At 47.1% G+C, this 17907-nt stretch overlaps 2 protein-coding genes across 3 annotated transcripts in view; one reads left to right on the plus strand and one right to left on the minus strand.

Moving 5' to 3' along the window:
* AGMAT (agmatinase) lies at positions 1888-11835 on the plus strand. Its single transcript, XM_005690874.3, has 7 exons — positions 1888-2239; positions 3915-4117; positions 7125-7173; positions 8238-8433; positions 8873-9052; positions 10203-10287; positions 10961-11835. Exons 1-7 carry the CDS (start codon positions 1941-1943, stop codon positions 11032-11034), a joined length of 1086 nt encoding a protein of 361 aa, XP_005690931.3. The 5' UTR covers positions 1888-1940; the 3' UTR covers positions 11035-11835.
* Positions 11807-17907, minus strand: part of DNAJC16 (DnaJ heat shock protein family (Hsp40) member C16) — a 39696-nt gene continuing 33595 nt past the window's right edge. The window contains exons 12-15 of one of the 2 annotated variants that reach the window (XM_005690812.2): positions 16848-16928; positions 16641-16739; positions 15696-15866; positions 11807-15170 (exon numbers count right to left, since the gene is read on the minus strand). In XM_005690812.2, the coding sequence (XP_005690869.2) occupies positions 14774-15170; positions 15696-15866; positions 16641-16739; positions 16848-16928 (748 nt within the window). In that variant the 3' untranslated portion in view covers positions 11807-14773. The remainder of the gene's footprint in view (positions 15171-15695; positions 15867-16640; positions 16740-16847; positions 16929-17907) is intronic. The other variant, XM_013970253.2, reaches the window with a different exon arrangement.

Consider the following 17907-nt stretch of genomic DNA (forward strand, 5'->3'; position numbering starts at 1 on the left):
GGACTGTAGCCCGCCAGGCCTCTGTCCATGGAATTTTCCAGGCAAGAATATTGGAGTGGGTTGCCATTTCTTCCTCCAGGGGATCTTCCCCACCCAGGGATCAAACCTATGTCCCTTGCCTCTTCTGCAATGGCAGGCAGATTCTTTACCACTGCACCATGTGGGAAGCCTTAGGTGAAAGTGAAAGAAAGTAAAAGTGAAGTCGCTTAGTCGTGTCCAACTCTGTGCAACCCCATGGACTGTAGCCTACCAGGCTCCCTCACCCATGGGATTCTCCAGGCAAGGGTATTGGAGTGGGCTGCCATTTCCTTCTCCAGGGGATCTTCCCGATCCAGGGATCAAACCCTGGACTGCTGCATTGTACGCAGATGCTTTACCATCTGAGCCACCAGGGAAATCCAGGTGAAAGGGGTTATAGTAATATTGGAAGAGACTGTCATCAGAGAAGGAGCCGTCAGAGAGCAGGTGAGCGAGCAGGGACACACCTATCAGAGAGACCCCTGCAGAAAGTTTAAAGGACAGGCGTGTTCAGCAGCAGCGAATGATGGAGAGGTTGGAGTCGTTGTCGCATAGTGCTTAGCAAATAATAGGCATGCGAATATTTGTGAGGAGAATGAAAGAAAAAAAAAGGTAAGAAAATGATACGTTCAGGACAAGCCATGTGAAAGAAATAGTGGTAGAATCTGGGCAAAAATGTGCTAAACTAAGAAGAACCTGTACTGTGTAGCACAGGCTTCCCCAGTGGCTCAGTGGTAAAGACTGCCTGCAGTGCAGGAGACGCAGGAGATGTGAGTTTGATCCCTAGGTTGGGAATATCCCCTGGAGGAAATGGCAACCCATTCTAGTATTCTTGCCTGGAGAATCCCATAGGGTCGAAAAGAGTCAGACACGACTAAAGCAACTGAGCACGCACACACTATATAGCACGGGGAACTCTATTTAATACTCTGTAATGACCTATATGGGAAAAGAATCTAAAAAAGTACATGTATATGTAAATGTAGGGGCTTCCCTTAGGGCACTGTGGTAAAGAACCCACCTGCCAATGCAGGAGACATAGGTTCGATCCCTGGATCAGGAAGATCCCCTGGAAAAGGAAATGGCTGGGTCCTCAGTATGGATTCTGCAGAGTCTTAACCACTGGGCTGCCAGGGAATTCCCTAATGTGTGTAATTTTATTTAAAGGGGACAATCTAATGCAAACTCCAGTCTTTCCTGTTCAATCTCAACTTCTAGAGATTAAAAATCTATAATACCATCCAATGGCTCCATAACTTCATTACAAATCTAACCCCTTTTTTTTTTTTTTTTTAACCAGTGGGCTCACCTTTCAGGGGCTTCCTAGGTGGTGCAATAGTAAAGAATCTGCTTGGCAATGCAGAAAATAGAGAGACTCAAGTTCAATCCCTTGTCGGGAAGATCCCCTGGAGTAAGAAATGGCTACCCACTCCAGTATTCTCGCCTGGAAAATTCCATGGACAGAGGAGTCTGGCAGACACGACTGGGCACGCACTGGCCTCTATCTCCTTTTTAGAAAAGGTTATTTAAGAAAGACTTTCTGCTTCCTGAGACTCCCATCCAGACATTTCTTGGTACTTAAAAAAGCTCCAATTTCTCTTGCTTAGAGAAAGGTCTTTCCCCTTCATGTCTTTCAGGTTTTAAAAGTATTACTCTGGGAGAGGAAACTGCCAAGGGCCGGATTCTTGGGGGCGCATACCCACTGGGGGCACCGCACTGGACGTCAGCTGGGAACCGCGGGCCTAGTTCTATTTACCGAAAGAGCTAGAGGCCAAAGTTCAGAAAAGGGTGAAGGGAAGCGAGCGGCTGGGTCCCTGGAGCCCCTCCCCTGCCGGTGATCCCCAGGTGCCCCTGCACTTTGAGCCCGAGGTGGCTGGGGCTCTGGCTGCTGCGGGGACCAGCGGGGCGGGCAGGCGGGCGGGATGCTGCGGCTGCTGGCGTCCACCTGCGCCAGGGGCCTGAGGGCTCGCGGGGGCTCGTGGAGGCTGGTTCCCGGGGGCCGAGCGCGTCCGATCGCGGGACTCTGCGACCGCAGCCGCCGCTTGAGCCGCCAGGCTTCCGACGCCCCCCGGAACCAACCCCCTAGTTCCGAGTTCGTGGCCCGATCGGTGGGCATCTGCTCCATGATGCGGCTGCCGATGCAGGCCACTCCAGAGGGGCTGGACGCCGCCTTCGTCGGGGTACCGCTGGACATTGGGACCTCCAACCGGCCTGGGGCGAGGTAAGGCCAGCAGGATTCGGGGACACGTGTCGGGCAGCCACCATGCATACAAAACTCATGGAGAGGCGCTTTCACTCACCCAGAGTGGAGCTGGAAGTCAGAGTCTGGCCCCAGAGTATCTTTTGGGAGCAGGGAAGCAGGTCGGTTTGCCTCAAGTAATCCCAAGGGCTCAGCACGTGTGTCACCCATCAGTAAAGAAAGAGGGAGTTTAGGGACTGAGCCTTCTCCATTCCCTGGCTTAGCTGGGATGGTGGCAGTGGGTACTTCCGGTTTACAAAAGCAGGAGACATTAAATTGCGAACAGAAGCTGGCTGCCCTTTCCTAAAACCTCTAGATATCACCTGACTCCAAAATTTGCTCAAAATAAGTCAGGTGTTTTTGGCCGCGCCAAGGTGGCATGCCGGATCTTATTTCCCCGCCCAGGGATGGAACGGGCGCCCCCTGCAGTGAAAGCACAGAGTCTTAACCACTGGCCCGCCAGTGAAGCCCGCCAAATAAGGCAGTTTTCTTAAGAACAAATTGTTTTTGTTTAGTAGCTGAAGTCCTCTCAGACTCTTTTGCTACCCTAAGGACTGTAGCCCGTCAGGCTCCGCTGTCCGTGGGATTCTCCAGGCAAGAATACTGGAGTGGATTGCCATTCCCTTCTCAAGGGGATCTTCCCAATCCAGCGATCCAACCCGAGTCTCCTGCTTTGGCAGGTGGATTCTTTACCATCTAAAGCCAATCTTACCGAAACCCCTAAGATTAAGTTAGAGGCAGTAAAACCGATTTTCCCAATTGTTGATCATGAGCTATTTCTGACTCAGCTCAGCAATATTCCAGCTGACTACTGATCTGAGTTATTAGTGCCACCTTTGGTTAAATGCCTGCTGCTGCTGCTAAGTCGCTTCAGTCGTGTCGGACTCTGTGCGACCCCATAGACGGCAGCCCACCAGGCTCTCCCGTCCCTGGGATTCTCCAGGCAAGAACACTGGAGTGGGTACTGAGTGCAATTTACTTATATCAGCGGAGTAAGGTAAATGTCATTATTACTTTACAGATTAGGAAACTGAAGCTCAGAGAGATTAAGAAATTTAATGCCATTAAAGTAAATTGGTGGCATTAATCTAATGCCATTTAGTAAATTGGTGATGGGTGGGCTTCTAAGTCTGTGCCTTTAATCTCTTCACTATATAGGTCAGATCAGTGGTTCCCAGGGACTTCCCTGGTGGCTCAGACGGTAAAGCGTCTTCCTGCAGTGAGGGAGACTCTGGTTCGATCCCTGGGTCAGGAAGATGCCCTGGAGAAGGAAATGGCAACCCACTCCAGTATTCTTGCCTGGAAAATCCCATGGACAGAGGAGCCTGGTGAGCTATAGTCCATGGGGTCACAAAGAGTCAGACATGACTGAGCTTTGAACTTTTGAGTGGTTCTCCGCAGGAGGATCGGAGTGTGTCTCTCCCCCCAGCGGCCACATTTGGCAGAGTCTGTAGGCATTTTTGGTTATGGCAACATGTGGGAAGAGGTGCTACTGGCATCTAGTGGGCAAGGACCAGGGTTGCTGCAATGTATAGGATGAATCCCAACCCTGCAACAAAGATTCATTCAGCCCCAGCACAGAGCCTGGAAAGCTCTGGCCCAGGGAGAGCCTCTAAACCTTTAGGGATGACTCACAGAGTGATTCTTCCTCTTCCAGATTTGGACCCCGACGGATCCGAGAAGAATCAGTGATGCTTAGGACCGCCAATCCTAGCACAGGAGCTGTTCCCTTCCAATTCCTCAAGGTTGCAGACCTAGGCGATGTGAATGTTAATCTTTACAACCTTCAGGACAGCTGCCGCCTGATTCGAGCAGACTATCAGAAAATCGTAGCAGCTGGCTGTGTTCCTCTGACCTTGGGTAATGGCAGCTGCAAGGCTAGTGTAGTTCTCTGGGCTTAGGGTTTATTTATCGTGAGCTGGAGTACAGTTACTTCTCCAGGGCAAGCCACTGTGAATATGGGGACAGAAGGAAAGGGAACATTTTTAGTTCATTTATTTTAGCCCCTGGGGAGAGGATATTTACATTTTTGGGACTAGTATGATGACAGAGATAGGCCAGGGGGAAGCAAGTGAGGCATTTATCTTAGTGCAAAATTTAAGGGGTTCCTAAAAAGGTAACAATATGCACAACTGATTTTCTCTTTTTGCTTCATGCTCCAGTATGGCTCAGAATAGCATAATTGCTGATCCTATCTTTTTAAAAATTTTATTATGGATTCTTTTTCTTGCACTGATTTTGATTTTTAAAAATGTTACATTAAAATCGTATTTATCTTGATGACTGAGTAGTTCTCTCTCTCTCTCTCTTTTTTTTTTTTATGGCCTTGCAGCTTGCAGGATTTTAGTTCCCCAACCTGGGATTGAATCTGGTTCCCTGCAAGTGTGGAGTCCTAACCACTGGACCACCAGGGAATTCCCCAATTACTGTTTTTGGGTTTTTTTTTTTTTTTTTTAGTGTTCCTTCAATTTTGCATCCTTCAATTTTGGCAAGTGCCTCTACCCACCTCACCATGTCCCAACCCTTGATCTTGTGCCTGAGAAAAGCTGCTAGCAGGGGCTTAGTTGTGACTTTTTAACTATTTCAAGGATGTTGTTTTAATGACTTAATTTGCGAGAACTGCAAGGGGGCCTTTTTTCTCTCATCAGTGTCTATGTTAATCTATAGGACAACTTTCTTCTGATCCTCCCCCTCCATCCCGCCCCACTGTCACTGTAGAGTTTCTCCTTCAGTTCACAAATAGTCAAAATTGTACCTTTTTCTAAATATCCAGTTGGAATTAAAAGATAATTTTATTTCTTCATTGGCTGTGCTGAGTTTTTGCTGCTGTATGGGCTTTTCTGTAAAAGCAGCGAGCAGGGGCTCCTCTTAGTTGTGATGCACAGGCTTCTCACTGCGGTGGCTTCTGGTCGCTTCTCTCGTTTCGGAGCATGGGCTCTAGGGGGCATGGGCTTCAGTAGTTGCAGCCCGCGGGCTCAGTAGTTGTGAGTCCTGGGCTCTGGAGCATAGACTCAATAGTTGTGCCACAAGGGCTTAGTTGCTCCGTGGCATATGGGATCTTCCAGACCAGGGATTGAACCCGTGTCTCCTGCATCGGCAGTCAGATTCTTTACTACTGAGCCAACAGGGGAACCCTGTTTATTTTACTGGGTGCACCATTTGGCATGTGGATCTTAGTTCCCCAACCAGGGATCAAACCTGTGTCCCCTGCAGTAGAAGCTCGGAGTTTTAACCACTGGACCACCAGGGAAGTCCCTCCAAATTTATTTTTGTCAAATAAGAGGGCCTAGCCTGCAAAGCCGGAGAAGGCAATGGCACCCCACTCCAGTACTCTTGCCTGGAAAATCCCATGGATGGAGGAGCCTGGTGGGCTGCAGTCCATGGGATCTCGAAGAGTCGGACATGACTGAGAGACTTCACTTTCATTTTTCACTTTCATGCATTGGAGAAGGAAATGGCAACCCACTCCAGTGTTCTTGCCTGGAGAATCCCAGGGACGGGGGAGCCTGGTGGGCTGCCGTCTATGGGGTTGCACAGAGTCGGACATGACTGAAGCGACTTAGCAGCAGCAGCAGCAGCAGCAGCAACAGCAGCCTGCAAAGCACAGTGGTAAGGAGTGGAGTTTCTGGCTGTCATGGTTTGAAATCTCAGCTCTACCTTTCACTAACTATTCATGCTTCATTCCCTTATCTGTAAAATGGGAATAGTAACACCACCACCTACCTTCTTATATTGTGTCAGAAGCATAAAACTAAGGTGCATATAAAGTGCCCAGATTTGTGACTGGCATGTTTTAAGCTTCAATTATAATAGCTTTTGTTATTATTAATAATTATCAATGGTAATACTTTTCTAGGCCTGTGCTGTCTAGTATGGTAGCCCCTAGTCATAGGTGGCTGTTTGAATTGCAATAAAATAAACATTCAGTTCCTCAATTGCATGAGCCACATTTCCATAGCCAATGGCTAGGGCCCACCATATTGGTCAGTGCAGATACAGAGCATGTGTGTCACTGCAAAAAGTTTACCTGGGCAGAGCTGGTTCTGACCATTTTCCCCATCAGCCTTAATTTTGTTGTTGTTCAGTCGCTCAGTTGTGTCCAAATCTTGCAACCCCATGGACTGCTGCTTGCTGAAATTCATGAGTCAGCGATGCCATCCAACCATCTTGTCCTCTGTCATCCCCTTCTCCTTCTGTCTTCTGTCTTTCCAGCATCAGGGTCTTTTTCAATGAGTTGGCTCATCACATCAAATGGCTGAAGTATTGAAGCTTCAGCTTCAGCATCAGTCCTTCCAACGAATATTCAGGGTTGTTTCCTTTAAGATTGACTGGTTTGATCTCCTTGGTGTCCAAGGGACTCTCAAGAGTCTTCTCCAGCACCACAGTTTAAAAGCATATATTCTTTGGCACTCAGCCTTCTTTATGGTCCAACTCTCATATCCACACATGACTACTGGAAAAACCATAGCTTTGACTATATTAAGGCTTAAATTATAAGCCTTAGTTTTCTCTTATTTTTTAAATTTTATTTTGTTTACTCTGTAAACATGCCATGTAGTATGTGGGATCTTAGTTACCCAACCAGGGATTGAACCCAAGACCCTGGCATTGGAAGCATGGAGTCTCAACCACTGGACCCCAGGGAAGTCCCTTAATTTTCTCTTTTAAATGACAATGTAATGTTAGACATTTAGTGGCCATTTTTTAATCACTGAACAAGATCTTATTTTAGCTATGGTTATAGTTCTTCCAGTCTAATTGAAAAGGTGGCAGAATTGGGCAAACTGAAGATGGTTCAAGGTGATACATGGTTCTCAAATCTTATTCCAAATCCATATTACAAGTTTTCTTCTTTTTCTCTTTGAAGGTGGAGATCATACAATCACCTACCCTATATTGCAAGCGATAGCAGAAAAGTAAGTCCCAAAAGGTGGAGCCCAAGTGAGGTTTCAAAATTCAGGAGCTGGAGAATGAGTTGTTTGCTGCTAGAGGGCATCAGGTGACTTCTGCTGGCTCAGGTTACTGGGAGTGATAGGAAATTCCCCACTGAGTTGCTTCTATGGATCAAAATTAATGTTGAGCTCCAGGTGTGTCTGTCAGTCACCAGCTGGGAGCCAAGACAATTTATTATTAACGCCTTGGCCACCCTCGCTTGCCCTAGATCTGCTCTGTTATGCAGGCTCAGCGTTTGCCTCTGTTTTTGGAAGATGAGCCTTTACTGAAATACACAACCCCAGTTAACTTTAGTTTCTGTTTTGCCTCAAAGGCCAAATACAAATACTGACAAGCACTGTGGCGTTTCTTGCTGAGGGGAGGCCCTGTTTTTTCCTGAAAGGCCCCCTTTCCCAGAAGTTGAGGAGATGGATTTTTCCAGTAGTGAAAGTCTACCAGGCGTTGGCTAATTTTGGTTACTTTGCGAAAGAGACAGATGGGCGGAGGTGATGCTGCTCCAGAATTGAGGAGAGATGTGTGGGTAGCCTTCTGGCTGGGGGTGGGTGGGCCCAAGTCTTTTCTTGAAGCTATGCTAGCCTGGCATGGATTTGGATTGTCTGTTTATTTTGGGTGCCTGGAAGGGTTGATGGAAATTATAGAGAGCTGGGGGAGAAGCTGCTTCTTGGTACTGCAGTTGAAGAAAGGGTGGTGTTGATTTGCTGAGCCTTCACACAAGCTCACCTGAACCACCACCCTATCTTCTCATCCTACCAGCACTCTCTGTCTTTAAGTAAAGAAAATTCTGGGTGAGAGGTAGAGAGGGTCAGCTAAAGCACAGGACTATTTTCTGCCTGATTCCTCTGAGCTTATTTTTCTTCTGAGATGCTCAGGGATTTGAAGTCAGAAGCCAGTTGCAAGGCTGGTAATTGATGCCAGATTTCCCTCCCTCTACGGCTGTGAGTTGTCACTAGGTCTTGGTGGCCTGGAGGGTTGCTGTGTTCGGGCCCCACTGGGAGGCCTGGCCTCTGAGCTGCCCTGTTGTCAACAGGCATGGTCCTGTGGGGCTGGTGCATGTGGACGCTCACATGGACACAGCCGACAAGGCCCTAGGGGAGAAGCTCTATCACGGGACCCCTTTCCGCCGGTGCGTGGATGAGGGACTCCTGGACTGCAAGCGTGTGGTGCAGATCGGCATCCGGGGCTCTTCCACGACCTTGGATACCTACAGATACAGCCGGAGCCAGGTGACAGACTGAAAGCCCCTCCTGCTGTCCCCAGGCCCTCACACTGCCTTCCTCTCCATCAGCTATTCAATGGCAACTATGGATTCATGGGGTTTTGCTGATCCGGTTCACAAAGTGGGGATGGAAGCTGAGTTTGCATCATGTGGAGCAGAGAGGAGCAAGGGTGCTAGTTGATGAGGCAGATGAGGCCTTATTGCTGGGGAAGGGAGACAAGCAGAAACAAACCAAGCCCTTAGATGTTGCTGGCTTGGAAAAGAGCCAAGGAGGTCCAGACACAAGTCAATGGGTCTGATACGGGGATGACAGTTCCCTCCTCATGGAGACTGAGGATCAAATGTGAGGTGCATGTAAGCAGAGAATACAGTGGGCCCATAGACAATGCCTTGTAAATACTCCAGGCCCAATTATCAACCTTCTGCTCCAATTTCTACCTTTCCAGGGCTTCCGGGTGGTCCTGGCTGAAGACTGCTGGCTGAAGTCACTGGTTCCTCTGATGGGGGAAGTGAGGCAGCAGATGGGAGGCAGACCCATTTATATCAGCTTTGATATTGATGGCTTGGACCCTGCTTACGCCCCAGGCACAGGGACACCTGAAATTGCCGGTCTTACTCCTAGTCAGGTAAGGAACTCCACCAGTGACACATCTTTGGGGTGAGGACACTGAGTCTCCCACTTTCCTGGGACTTGAATTGAGTCTTCAGGAATCAGATGGGATTTTAAAATCAGAGCATTTGGGCCTTTATTGTTCTCAGGGCTGAGATTTGGATTTTCCCTTACTGATGAGCAATTGATGTTGGCAAGGGCCCTCCTTTCTTTTCTTGGATGTAACAACAGTCTGTTATCTGGTCTTTCTGCCTCTGGTCCACCTGTCTATCGGGACAGTATTGTAGTACCCCATGTTAAGACACCAAACTTCATTTTTTGGGGGATTCAATTAAAAAAAATATGCATAGTGGGATGAACCACCTCCCAAGATAGTTCAAGAATTTTGGAAATCCTCAAATAAAGCTCTCATAGATGTGCTCAGCATACACACGGGGAGGCAGAATTGGGGTGTGGTTATAACCGGAAGGAAAGCTCCAGGGGGCGGACCTTTGTTCTGGTCACTCTTCTTGGAACTGAGGATAGTGTCTGACATATAAGTACGAGGTACTCACAGATATTGGAGTAAATGAATGAAGACTGCTTGAACTGAACTGATTATCTTCTATCCTCTCAGAAAGGAGGATGGTCCTATCTGCCTCTCTCAAAGCCTTTCCTGGTTCCCGCCAGTTTTCTAGAACACACTCCATTCCTCTGCTTTTCATCCTTTCAGCTTTTCACCTGCAAAATGGAGGCAAAGTGATGCTCTTCCAACCACCCCCCTCACTTATCCTGAACTACAGTACTTCTTCCATCATGGCACCTCTGCACGTCTTTCCCTCTGCCTGGGCCGCCCTCCCCCTGCTCCTCTGCTCAGTCAGTTCTTTGAGCTAAGTGCTTCCACCTTAGAGGGGCCTTTCCCCACCTCTGAGGTTGTCTTCCATGAAACTGTCCCTGGTGCCAAAAATGGGGACTGCTGCCTGGATGCATGGCACTGAAGCGATTGGTTAGCTGGTTTCTATCATCCCTCAGGGTGCCTGGTGGTGAGTGAATGTTTATTGAGGGAGAGCGACAGTTTCAAGTCGAAGGGGGGATCTGGGCTGGGAGAAATCCACGGAGGCCTCTACTGGTGGCTTTCCATTGTCAGTGGTTACCATTGTGGACAACTCAAACTTGATCTTGGACAGGCTCTGGAGATCATCCGGGGTTGTCAAGGCCTGAATGTGGTGGGTTGTGACCTCGTGGAAGTTTCACCACCCTACGATCCTTTTGGTGAGTAAGGGAGACAAGTGTGATCTGTAGGCAGCTGCTAGTTTAAACTGTCTTCCTCTAATTAGTAAGTAGATGGATGGGTCCTTTTAGACAACTCGGAAACCTACTGAGTAGGTCCTACAGTGAAGAAAATAAACCTATTAACACACACTGTACAGATGTGAGCTAATGAACCCTAACAGAACCCCTGGGAGGCAGCTAAGGCTTAATAGCTGGCCCCACCCATCAGTAGAAGAGAAGCCAGCCTGCAGTTCAGTGATGGGGTGGCACAGTGCCATTCACCTTTGATATTTCACTGAAAAGTGAATTCTCAAGGCACAAATCATATTTATAAATATTAATAAACCAGGAGAGTCAGCTGGTTTAGGAGAGAGATTCAAAGCAGATGCCATCCCACTAATTTTAATGTAGCAGTTTACAGACTTGGGCCTATTAGATTCAGAGGATAGATAATAAATACAATACACACCATGATGACAGGTTTTCCTTTGGGGAAATCTGTTCTCAGGGTAAACAGAGCTTCCTGAATTTTAAAATACTATTTCTGAATGGTGCTGGATGGAGAGAATGCCGGGGAAAGCATGTCCACGGGGTGGTCAGGTAGGGCAGGCAGGACACTGACCTAAGGCAGTGGTCTGCATGCTGCTCATGCTTGGGTTTCACCTCCTTGTAGGTAACACAGCCCTGGTGGCGGCTAACCTGCTGTTTGAGATGCTGTGTGTTCTCCCCAAAGTGACAGTCGCCTGAACCTTGTCCTGAGGTTCTTCAAGATGAAACAACCGCTTGCACAGACGATAATTCTCCAGAAGCACTTGCGTGAAAGCAAAATCTGAGAACTGAAGAGCTGATGCCAATAAAACATTCTGCTAAAAACGTCATTGGTGGCTGTACCATCAGGGCATTCAGTGAAACTTGAATCCAAACAGGCAATATTCCTCAGGAGTTTGAATTAACTTAAAAAACAGATGTACTTGTGCTGTTTTGTCCTTTGAAGAATGGTGATGGAGGATAAAGGGGAAAGGGATGGAGAATGCAGTTTATCTACAATTTGGAGGGATGGAATGAAAAAATCCTATGAAATTATGCTGTAGAAACATTCCAGATTTCTATAGTATCTTCCTTTCAAATATAGCCCCTACTCTGAGGAACCTAGGACTGCATCTTGGTTTTAGGGCTTCCGTGAACATTAAACAAAGTGTGAAAGGAAAAGAACGTGCAGATCCTAATAAAGAGAATTCCCACTCAAAACCCCAGGAAGGTGCAGGAATGTCTTCTAAACCAGGTAACATGAGCTGGCCTCCGAAGGGCTGTTTATACACTTCCTTAACTTACTCCCTCTAAGCCTGTGCTACATTATCTTCTCTTCAAGCTGACCCACCCTCTAGGACAGCAGTACCCGAAATCTGCAGTGAAGGCGTGATGATCTTAAGCGTGTATTGAGTAACATGCAGATTCGATTCTGTTGATCATGTGAACACTGTCAAATCATCACCTCGTGACATAAGAGCTACCCGTAATCTTCACACATTAAAATAGTTTATTTCTGTTTCCAGTCTGTAAGATTCTTAAAACAAAATAACATCAGCTTCAGTGCCTGTTTCACAATACAAAACAAAAACAACATAAAAAAGACACCATTTGCCGAATAAGTTATTTGTTCCTAAGAGTATCAAAAGTGCAAAATATTCACCTTCTTTTCAGGTCTGTCTTGAAAGTATAATCATCTTCCTTGACACACTGAACAGAGACTCAGCAGCTGCCAGGCTGCATTTCTTTTCCGGGGACACGGTCAGGTATTTGGATGTGAGCAGCGTTTCATTTGTCAAGTTGTTCTGCACCAGCTTTTCAGTAATTCCACTTCGGAAAAAACGTATGAGTGTTTGCTCCTAATCCTTTGCCCCATATAACACAAAGCACTTAAAACACAGTCAGATCCCACTTCTTTTTATATCAGGAAAAATGTATGTACTGAATGAGGAGGAAATCAACCCATTATTTCAAAACCACAGCCAAATTTTCATGATTAGTCAGGGATGGCAGCAAGACTGTGGTGCCTCATGGGAGTTAGGGCAGGCTTGCTTACTGACACGTTGCTTAGTTGGAGCTGATGAACTTTACGTTACAGACTGTGCCACCAACACCTGGGCCTAATGAAAAAATATTTTTTAAATGGGTGCCATGTGTCTACAAAGGCTTGTTTCAGGTCAGTGACTGTCGCATCTGTTAAACATGAGACATAAACTGTATCAACCAGAAAAACCTACCTCTAACAACATCAGTGTTGTCGGTTCCAAGATACCCAAAGACCAAGAAGTTAACTTAAAGCCAAAATTGGGTCTGTTTGATTTACATATATGACAAAGAGAAACAGTAGCATTGGCTGAGCAAGATGGTGGCTCATACATTTGACACAGAAGTAAACAAATTCATGGAAAAAACATTCAGGAGGAAAGGCTTAGGTAGTCAAGAATCAAGGTCAGTTTAAAATAAAAGCTTCTCAGTGTCCTCTTGGGGGACATTATCTACCAGTCCCCAAATAGATCTCTAGATGATTTTTTTTGGACTGAAATATTTCCTAGGAATGTTTTCATCATTATTGCTTTCCTTTTTTTGTGCAAATGAAAGGTGCAGCAGTCTGAACATGCTTTTAAATAAAATTTTTGAAAATGAACAGATCTGGGGTGTTTTGGTTTTCAGAAATTAAGGTCAGGAATCCCATTAGTAGCAGAAACTAAAAAAAGAAAAACTTACCATTGAACCAAACCACTCCTCATATAAGCAACTTGGCCAGAGGAGATGCAGAAAATAATTTTGCATCACAGAGCCAAAAATGAATTCCTTGATCAGTCCCACCTGGGCCAGGTGCCATGTGATAGGGCAATCAAAATAAACACCCATTTGGAGAGGGTCATGTGGAAAAAATAAAGCCTGGCAGTGATTTCATTTTTTTTTTTTTTAAATAAAGCTATAGATTCCATGAACTACAAGAATTTCTGGACTCAATTTATTACTTGCCACTGTCACTCAATCCAAATGGCTTAGTTTAAAGCAACTATGATTAAAGAAAATAGCAGTTATTAATCTATTTTGTCCCATCACTGATTTTGAGCCTTCACTTTACAAAAGGACAATTTGCTTTGACATTTGAACTCTTTGAGGTTGTCCAAACTCCAGGCAGTTTGCTCTAAAAAGAAAAGGAAAGCTCTCTAACTGACTGGTAGAATCCCGCCTGGAGCCCATGGTTCACCGGAACCCAGCAAGCTGGGGTGCTGATGAGAGGTCTGATCCTGTTACTGGTGAAGCAGTTGTTGAGAGTGAAAACAATTAAGATGAGACATTGAAATATAGGCCAGAAGCTCAAAGTGAGCAAAACAGGAGTCTAGAACGTGTCTTGGCTCACTTGTCATGAAAGAGGACTTGAAGATACAGGACTGTTGGGGTAACAGGGTTCAAATACAACTGCTGAGAAATTTTAAGTTCCTTGATACAAAGATGTGTCTGGTATTTCACTAAGGAGATACCACTGGAGCGAAGAGGTTCCTTGAACCTGACTCACACCGGGAGTAACATGTCTTCAGTTGAACATCTACTGGCTTATGGCAGCTTATCTCTACGTTCTGAGAACATGATTATAAGTTATGGCTCCTAATGCCCATACCCTAGAACTGACAGAAAGGCATCTGAAAACATACAGGTAAATGGTTCAAGGTCATTACAGTACCTCTTGCCCTGAGGACCCCTCCGAGGACACTTTAGTGCTTGGGGGGCAGCCGATGGGGTGCTCAGAGAGGTGCTGCCTCAGGCCCTGCCCAGCCTGCCCCTCTCTTGTCTTGGGAAGAAAACTGAACTGAAAGGGAGAGCCCCCACTCATCCTTAACCTTTAAAACTGTGGCTGACCAGCCGTTGTAGGGGGATGCCCCCCAAATATAATTTTAGCTATTCACTACCAGAGAAATCATTAATGTAGGATTGCTTGGAACTAGGCCTCTTTCGAGATGCAGAGGCAGGGCCCAGAAGCTGAGGTGGGTTGTGCCAATGGAAGAGCAAGCGCTGGGGCAGAAGCACAGCCCCGGCCAGACGGGGGAGGCAGGTGACCGCCCAGCACACCTGGCTTGAGAGGCGCCCCCCACACCTCCACTGCAGGGCCCAGCAGAGAGATACAGAGATGGGACAGGGGAGGGTGGGGCGAGCATGTGGCAGAGACGACAAAGGAAGAGGGAAGGAACAGTCTGTTTTAAATAGTGTGGCATTCAAATGAGGAAAAAAAGACCCAAAGGAAAATATTCTGATCCGGGAAGTCAACGTGTGGTGTTTTTCACTCCTAGGACAGGACAGGACAAAGGAAAGATTCTTCTAGCCATTGTTCTGGAAGAATAATCTAAAATCTATACTCTGTCCATTGTGATGGTTTGAGTCCTGAAAAATCCCTGTTCACAGGGGCCTGTTAAAAAGTCTGAAGAGTTTGAGTCTCTTTTTTGAAGCCCTGTCAGTCTAGGTCAGGCCATGACGGGATATAAAACCTCTGTAAGGAGCCTTCCAGCAGCCGTTCCATCCATAAGGACAGCTTGCTCAATTTTCCTTTGATGGGCCTGGGTCCGAGGCCAGAAGACTTCCCTCGACACTCACCCAGATGGAGGGAGGAGTCAAAGTCACTGCACGGCCCCATGGCTTCCTCCTCTTCCACTGCTTTTTGGGGCTTGAAGAGGCAGAAGTATTTCTTGTGGCCATTTAGAGCCAGCACATAGCCCGTGTAGTCACGCTCCATGAAATGTTTGTCGTACTGGTTTGGGATTGGGGCCGCATCTTGAGCAAATTCTAGTAAGTATTCAAGCCATTCTCTGTGTTTATCTAGACTCAGGAAGGAAAAGTGTAGGCAGCTGCTCCTGAAGGAAGGACAGAATGAGGATTTAGGGTACTTCTGGGCACATTTAATCACAGGAACTTAAGAATCTCAGTCAGATTTCAAACAGGAAAAGGCTTTGTGTTGGGTAGGGTCTGGAGAAATGAAGGAGTTCTGTGGGGCCTGGAGGGTTTCTACAAGGTGGCAGCAGCCTCTCAACCATTTCCAGTTCCCTGCTGGGGGTCAGTCCCTGCTGGGGGTCACTCTCAGTGTTGGGCTTCAGGAAAACACAGGAGCCAGAGAACAGTTTCCTGAAAGGGCTCAGGGGAGACTGAGTTCAAGCTCTTCTGTCCAGAACTGACAGTCAAGGGGAAGAAAGGTCCCTGCAGGATGGCTTGGATGGATCCTGGGGCTGGACAGGTAACAACCAACACCATGCTGCCTGGATAAAGCCTCTCCAGCCACCTCCACCCTCTCCCTGCCCCCGGCTCACCCAAGTGTGCCTGGTTGTCCCTCCTCCTTCCACACATTCCGTCCTGCCCCCTCTCCGGTACACAGAGGAACTCACCCAGTGAATGAGTAGACCTCCAGAGCAAATTTCTGCAGCAGGCTGGTCTTGGTGGAATTGGACAGGATGAGAACCACGTTCATGTGGCCTGGCCTCAGGCGTACCAAGTTACTGGTGTATGTTAAATCTGTGAGTTCTGTTACCTCCACAAAACCTTTTTTAGGAATCTTGCTGTGGAGAAATATTAAGGAATTAAGATCTTAGAGGACAGAGGAATGCCATTATTTTTAAAAGGAATAAGTGGAAAAAATTGCTATCTTCTAGCCAGACTAGGTACATTATTAACTATCCTTGAGCCTATATACAGGGGCAGGGCGGGACTGACCCCGATCTGGCTATCCCAGCCTACAAATAGCCTTGCAGGTATTACCACACAGTTGGTGTAGAAGTGGCTTTAGTACAGGATGAAGGCTGTCAACACAGCTATTTATCTCTGCTCCTGGCTCATGTAGCATCTGCCTGACATGCTTCTTTGCTTCCTGCCTTCATTATTAAACCCGAGATTGAGAAACTGAGGGTACCTAGGAGAAGATAACTAGACGTGTGTCTAGATACCTCTACGGTCTTAGTCAACGCTCATCAGCAGCGTGTGTGTGCTCAGTCGTGTTCAACTCTTTGTGACCCTAAGGACCGTAGCCTGCCAGGCTCCTCTGTCCATGAGATTTCCCAGGCAAGCATACTGGAGTGGGCTGCCATTTCCCCCTCCAGAGGATCTTCCTGACCCAGGGATCAAGTCCGAGTCTCCTGCACTGACAGGTGGATTCTCTACCACTGAGCCACCTAGGAAGCTGTCATTAGCAGTGACTCTTCCCTAAATCCACATTACACACAAGGAGCAGAGCCAGAGTTCTTAGCTGTGCTAGACACTCGGATCCTGCTTTATCAGCCTCTGCGGTCTGTGGGGCTGCTGCTGAGAAGGAGGGGCTGGCATCTGGTGAGAACAACCTGCTGGGCTCCTTGGTGAAGCTTGGCTCCGTCTTCCCTGTCTTCTCACGGGCTTCCTCTTTATCTGGAGGGCTGGACTCTCGCTCCTCGTTTGAGTCACTGAAGAAAAAGAGATTTTACAGAAAAACAGCTGAGGAAGCGTAGGCCTCACCATTCAGATGGAGCACTGAGGAGCACGGGGGTGGGGTGGGGGGGGTTGGGTCTTACCTGAAAGCTTGAACGATGACAGTGCCAAAGAGGATGAAGAGGGCAGAGAAAACCAGGGACAGAAGGGGCATCATTTCCCGCCTGAAATGAAGTTCACAAGCTCTGGTCAGCGCTACGGGCCGCTGTGACGCGTCAGTTAATGGTTTCAGGTTTCTTCTCTCTGGCTCAAATAACCGCTACATGACCCCAAACCAAAAAGCTTTCACACCAATAACCATTTTCTAATTTCATACAAACAGAGGATTTTTTTGCGGTAGTGGTGAAAGTAGAGATTATTTTTCTCAGTGTTCTAATTCACAGATCACCTATTTAAAAAGTTTGACTTTGTGGCTGTGCTGAACGGATTCTGCAGAAGGAAACGACAAGAGGGGTAACAAAGGATTTAAGCTGTGAACATGGAGGAACATTCTGACATCAAGGGTAATACGAGTTGACCAGAAAGTCTGTGGGATGACTTCTTTTATTTTCATCTTTTTTTTTTTTTTTGGTCAGACTAATTCAGATGTGGCCCAGAGGGGTACAGTAGGGAGAAGAAAGTTGACTTCTCTAAGAGCTCCTCTAGGTGTTCTGAAATTTTATTCACCTGCAGACACCCATCAAAGGCCTGCTGTTTTTCGGGAGCTGGGCTGGTGGCCAGGAAGCACAGACATGAGTGGGACGTGGTCTGTCCTCAGGAGCCCGTGGTTTCATTGGGGAGGGGGTGGTGGGAGTGCCCTTGCCCTCTCTGATTAATTCACTGGTTCGTTTGTGTCTCGATTCACTGGACTACATGTGCGTCAGCCCTGTGCTGGGCACCAAGGTGTTCTGGTGAGGGGTGTGGTCCCAGGCTCTGCTATCTGGAAGGGAAGCTGGGGTGATCCTTTCTTTCCTAACCTATGGGAAAGGGTCAAACAGCAAATATTACAAAAGGTACGTTACTGAAAGACAGAGAAAGGGGAATATTCGTTGGAAACATGGAAACACTCTTCCACCTGCCCAGATGGAGTCTACACTGAAATCAAAGAAGAGTGGACCTTTTTTCAAATGAAAAACAGCAGTCCTGGTAAGTAATAGCAAGAGC

The sequence above is a fragment of the Capra hircus genome, chromosome 16 (genome assembly GCF_001704415.2).
Source record: "Capra hircus breed San Clemente chromosome 16, ASM170441v1, whole genome shotgun sequence".
Taxonomy (NCBI): domain Eukaryota; kingdom Metazoa; phylum Chordata; class Mammalia; order Artiodactyla; family Bovidae; genus Capra; species Capra hircus.

Coding starts and splice junctions, on each gene's coding strand:
- AGMAT (XM_005690874.3), top strand. CDS start 1,941: ATGCTGCGGCTGCTGGCGTCCACCTGCGCCAGGGGCCTGAGGGCTCGC. Junction 8,434..8,872: donor ACAGATACAGCCGGAGCCAG/GTGACAGACTGA, acceptor CTACCTTTCCAG/GGCTTCCGGGTGGTCCTGGC. Junction 10,288..10,960: donor ACCACCCTACGATCCTTTTG/GTGAGTAAGGGA, acceptor ACCTCCTTGTAG/GTAACACAGCCCTGGTGGCG.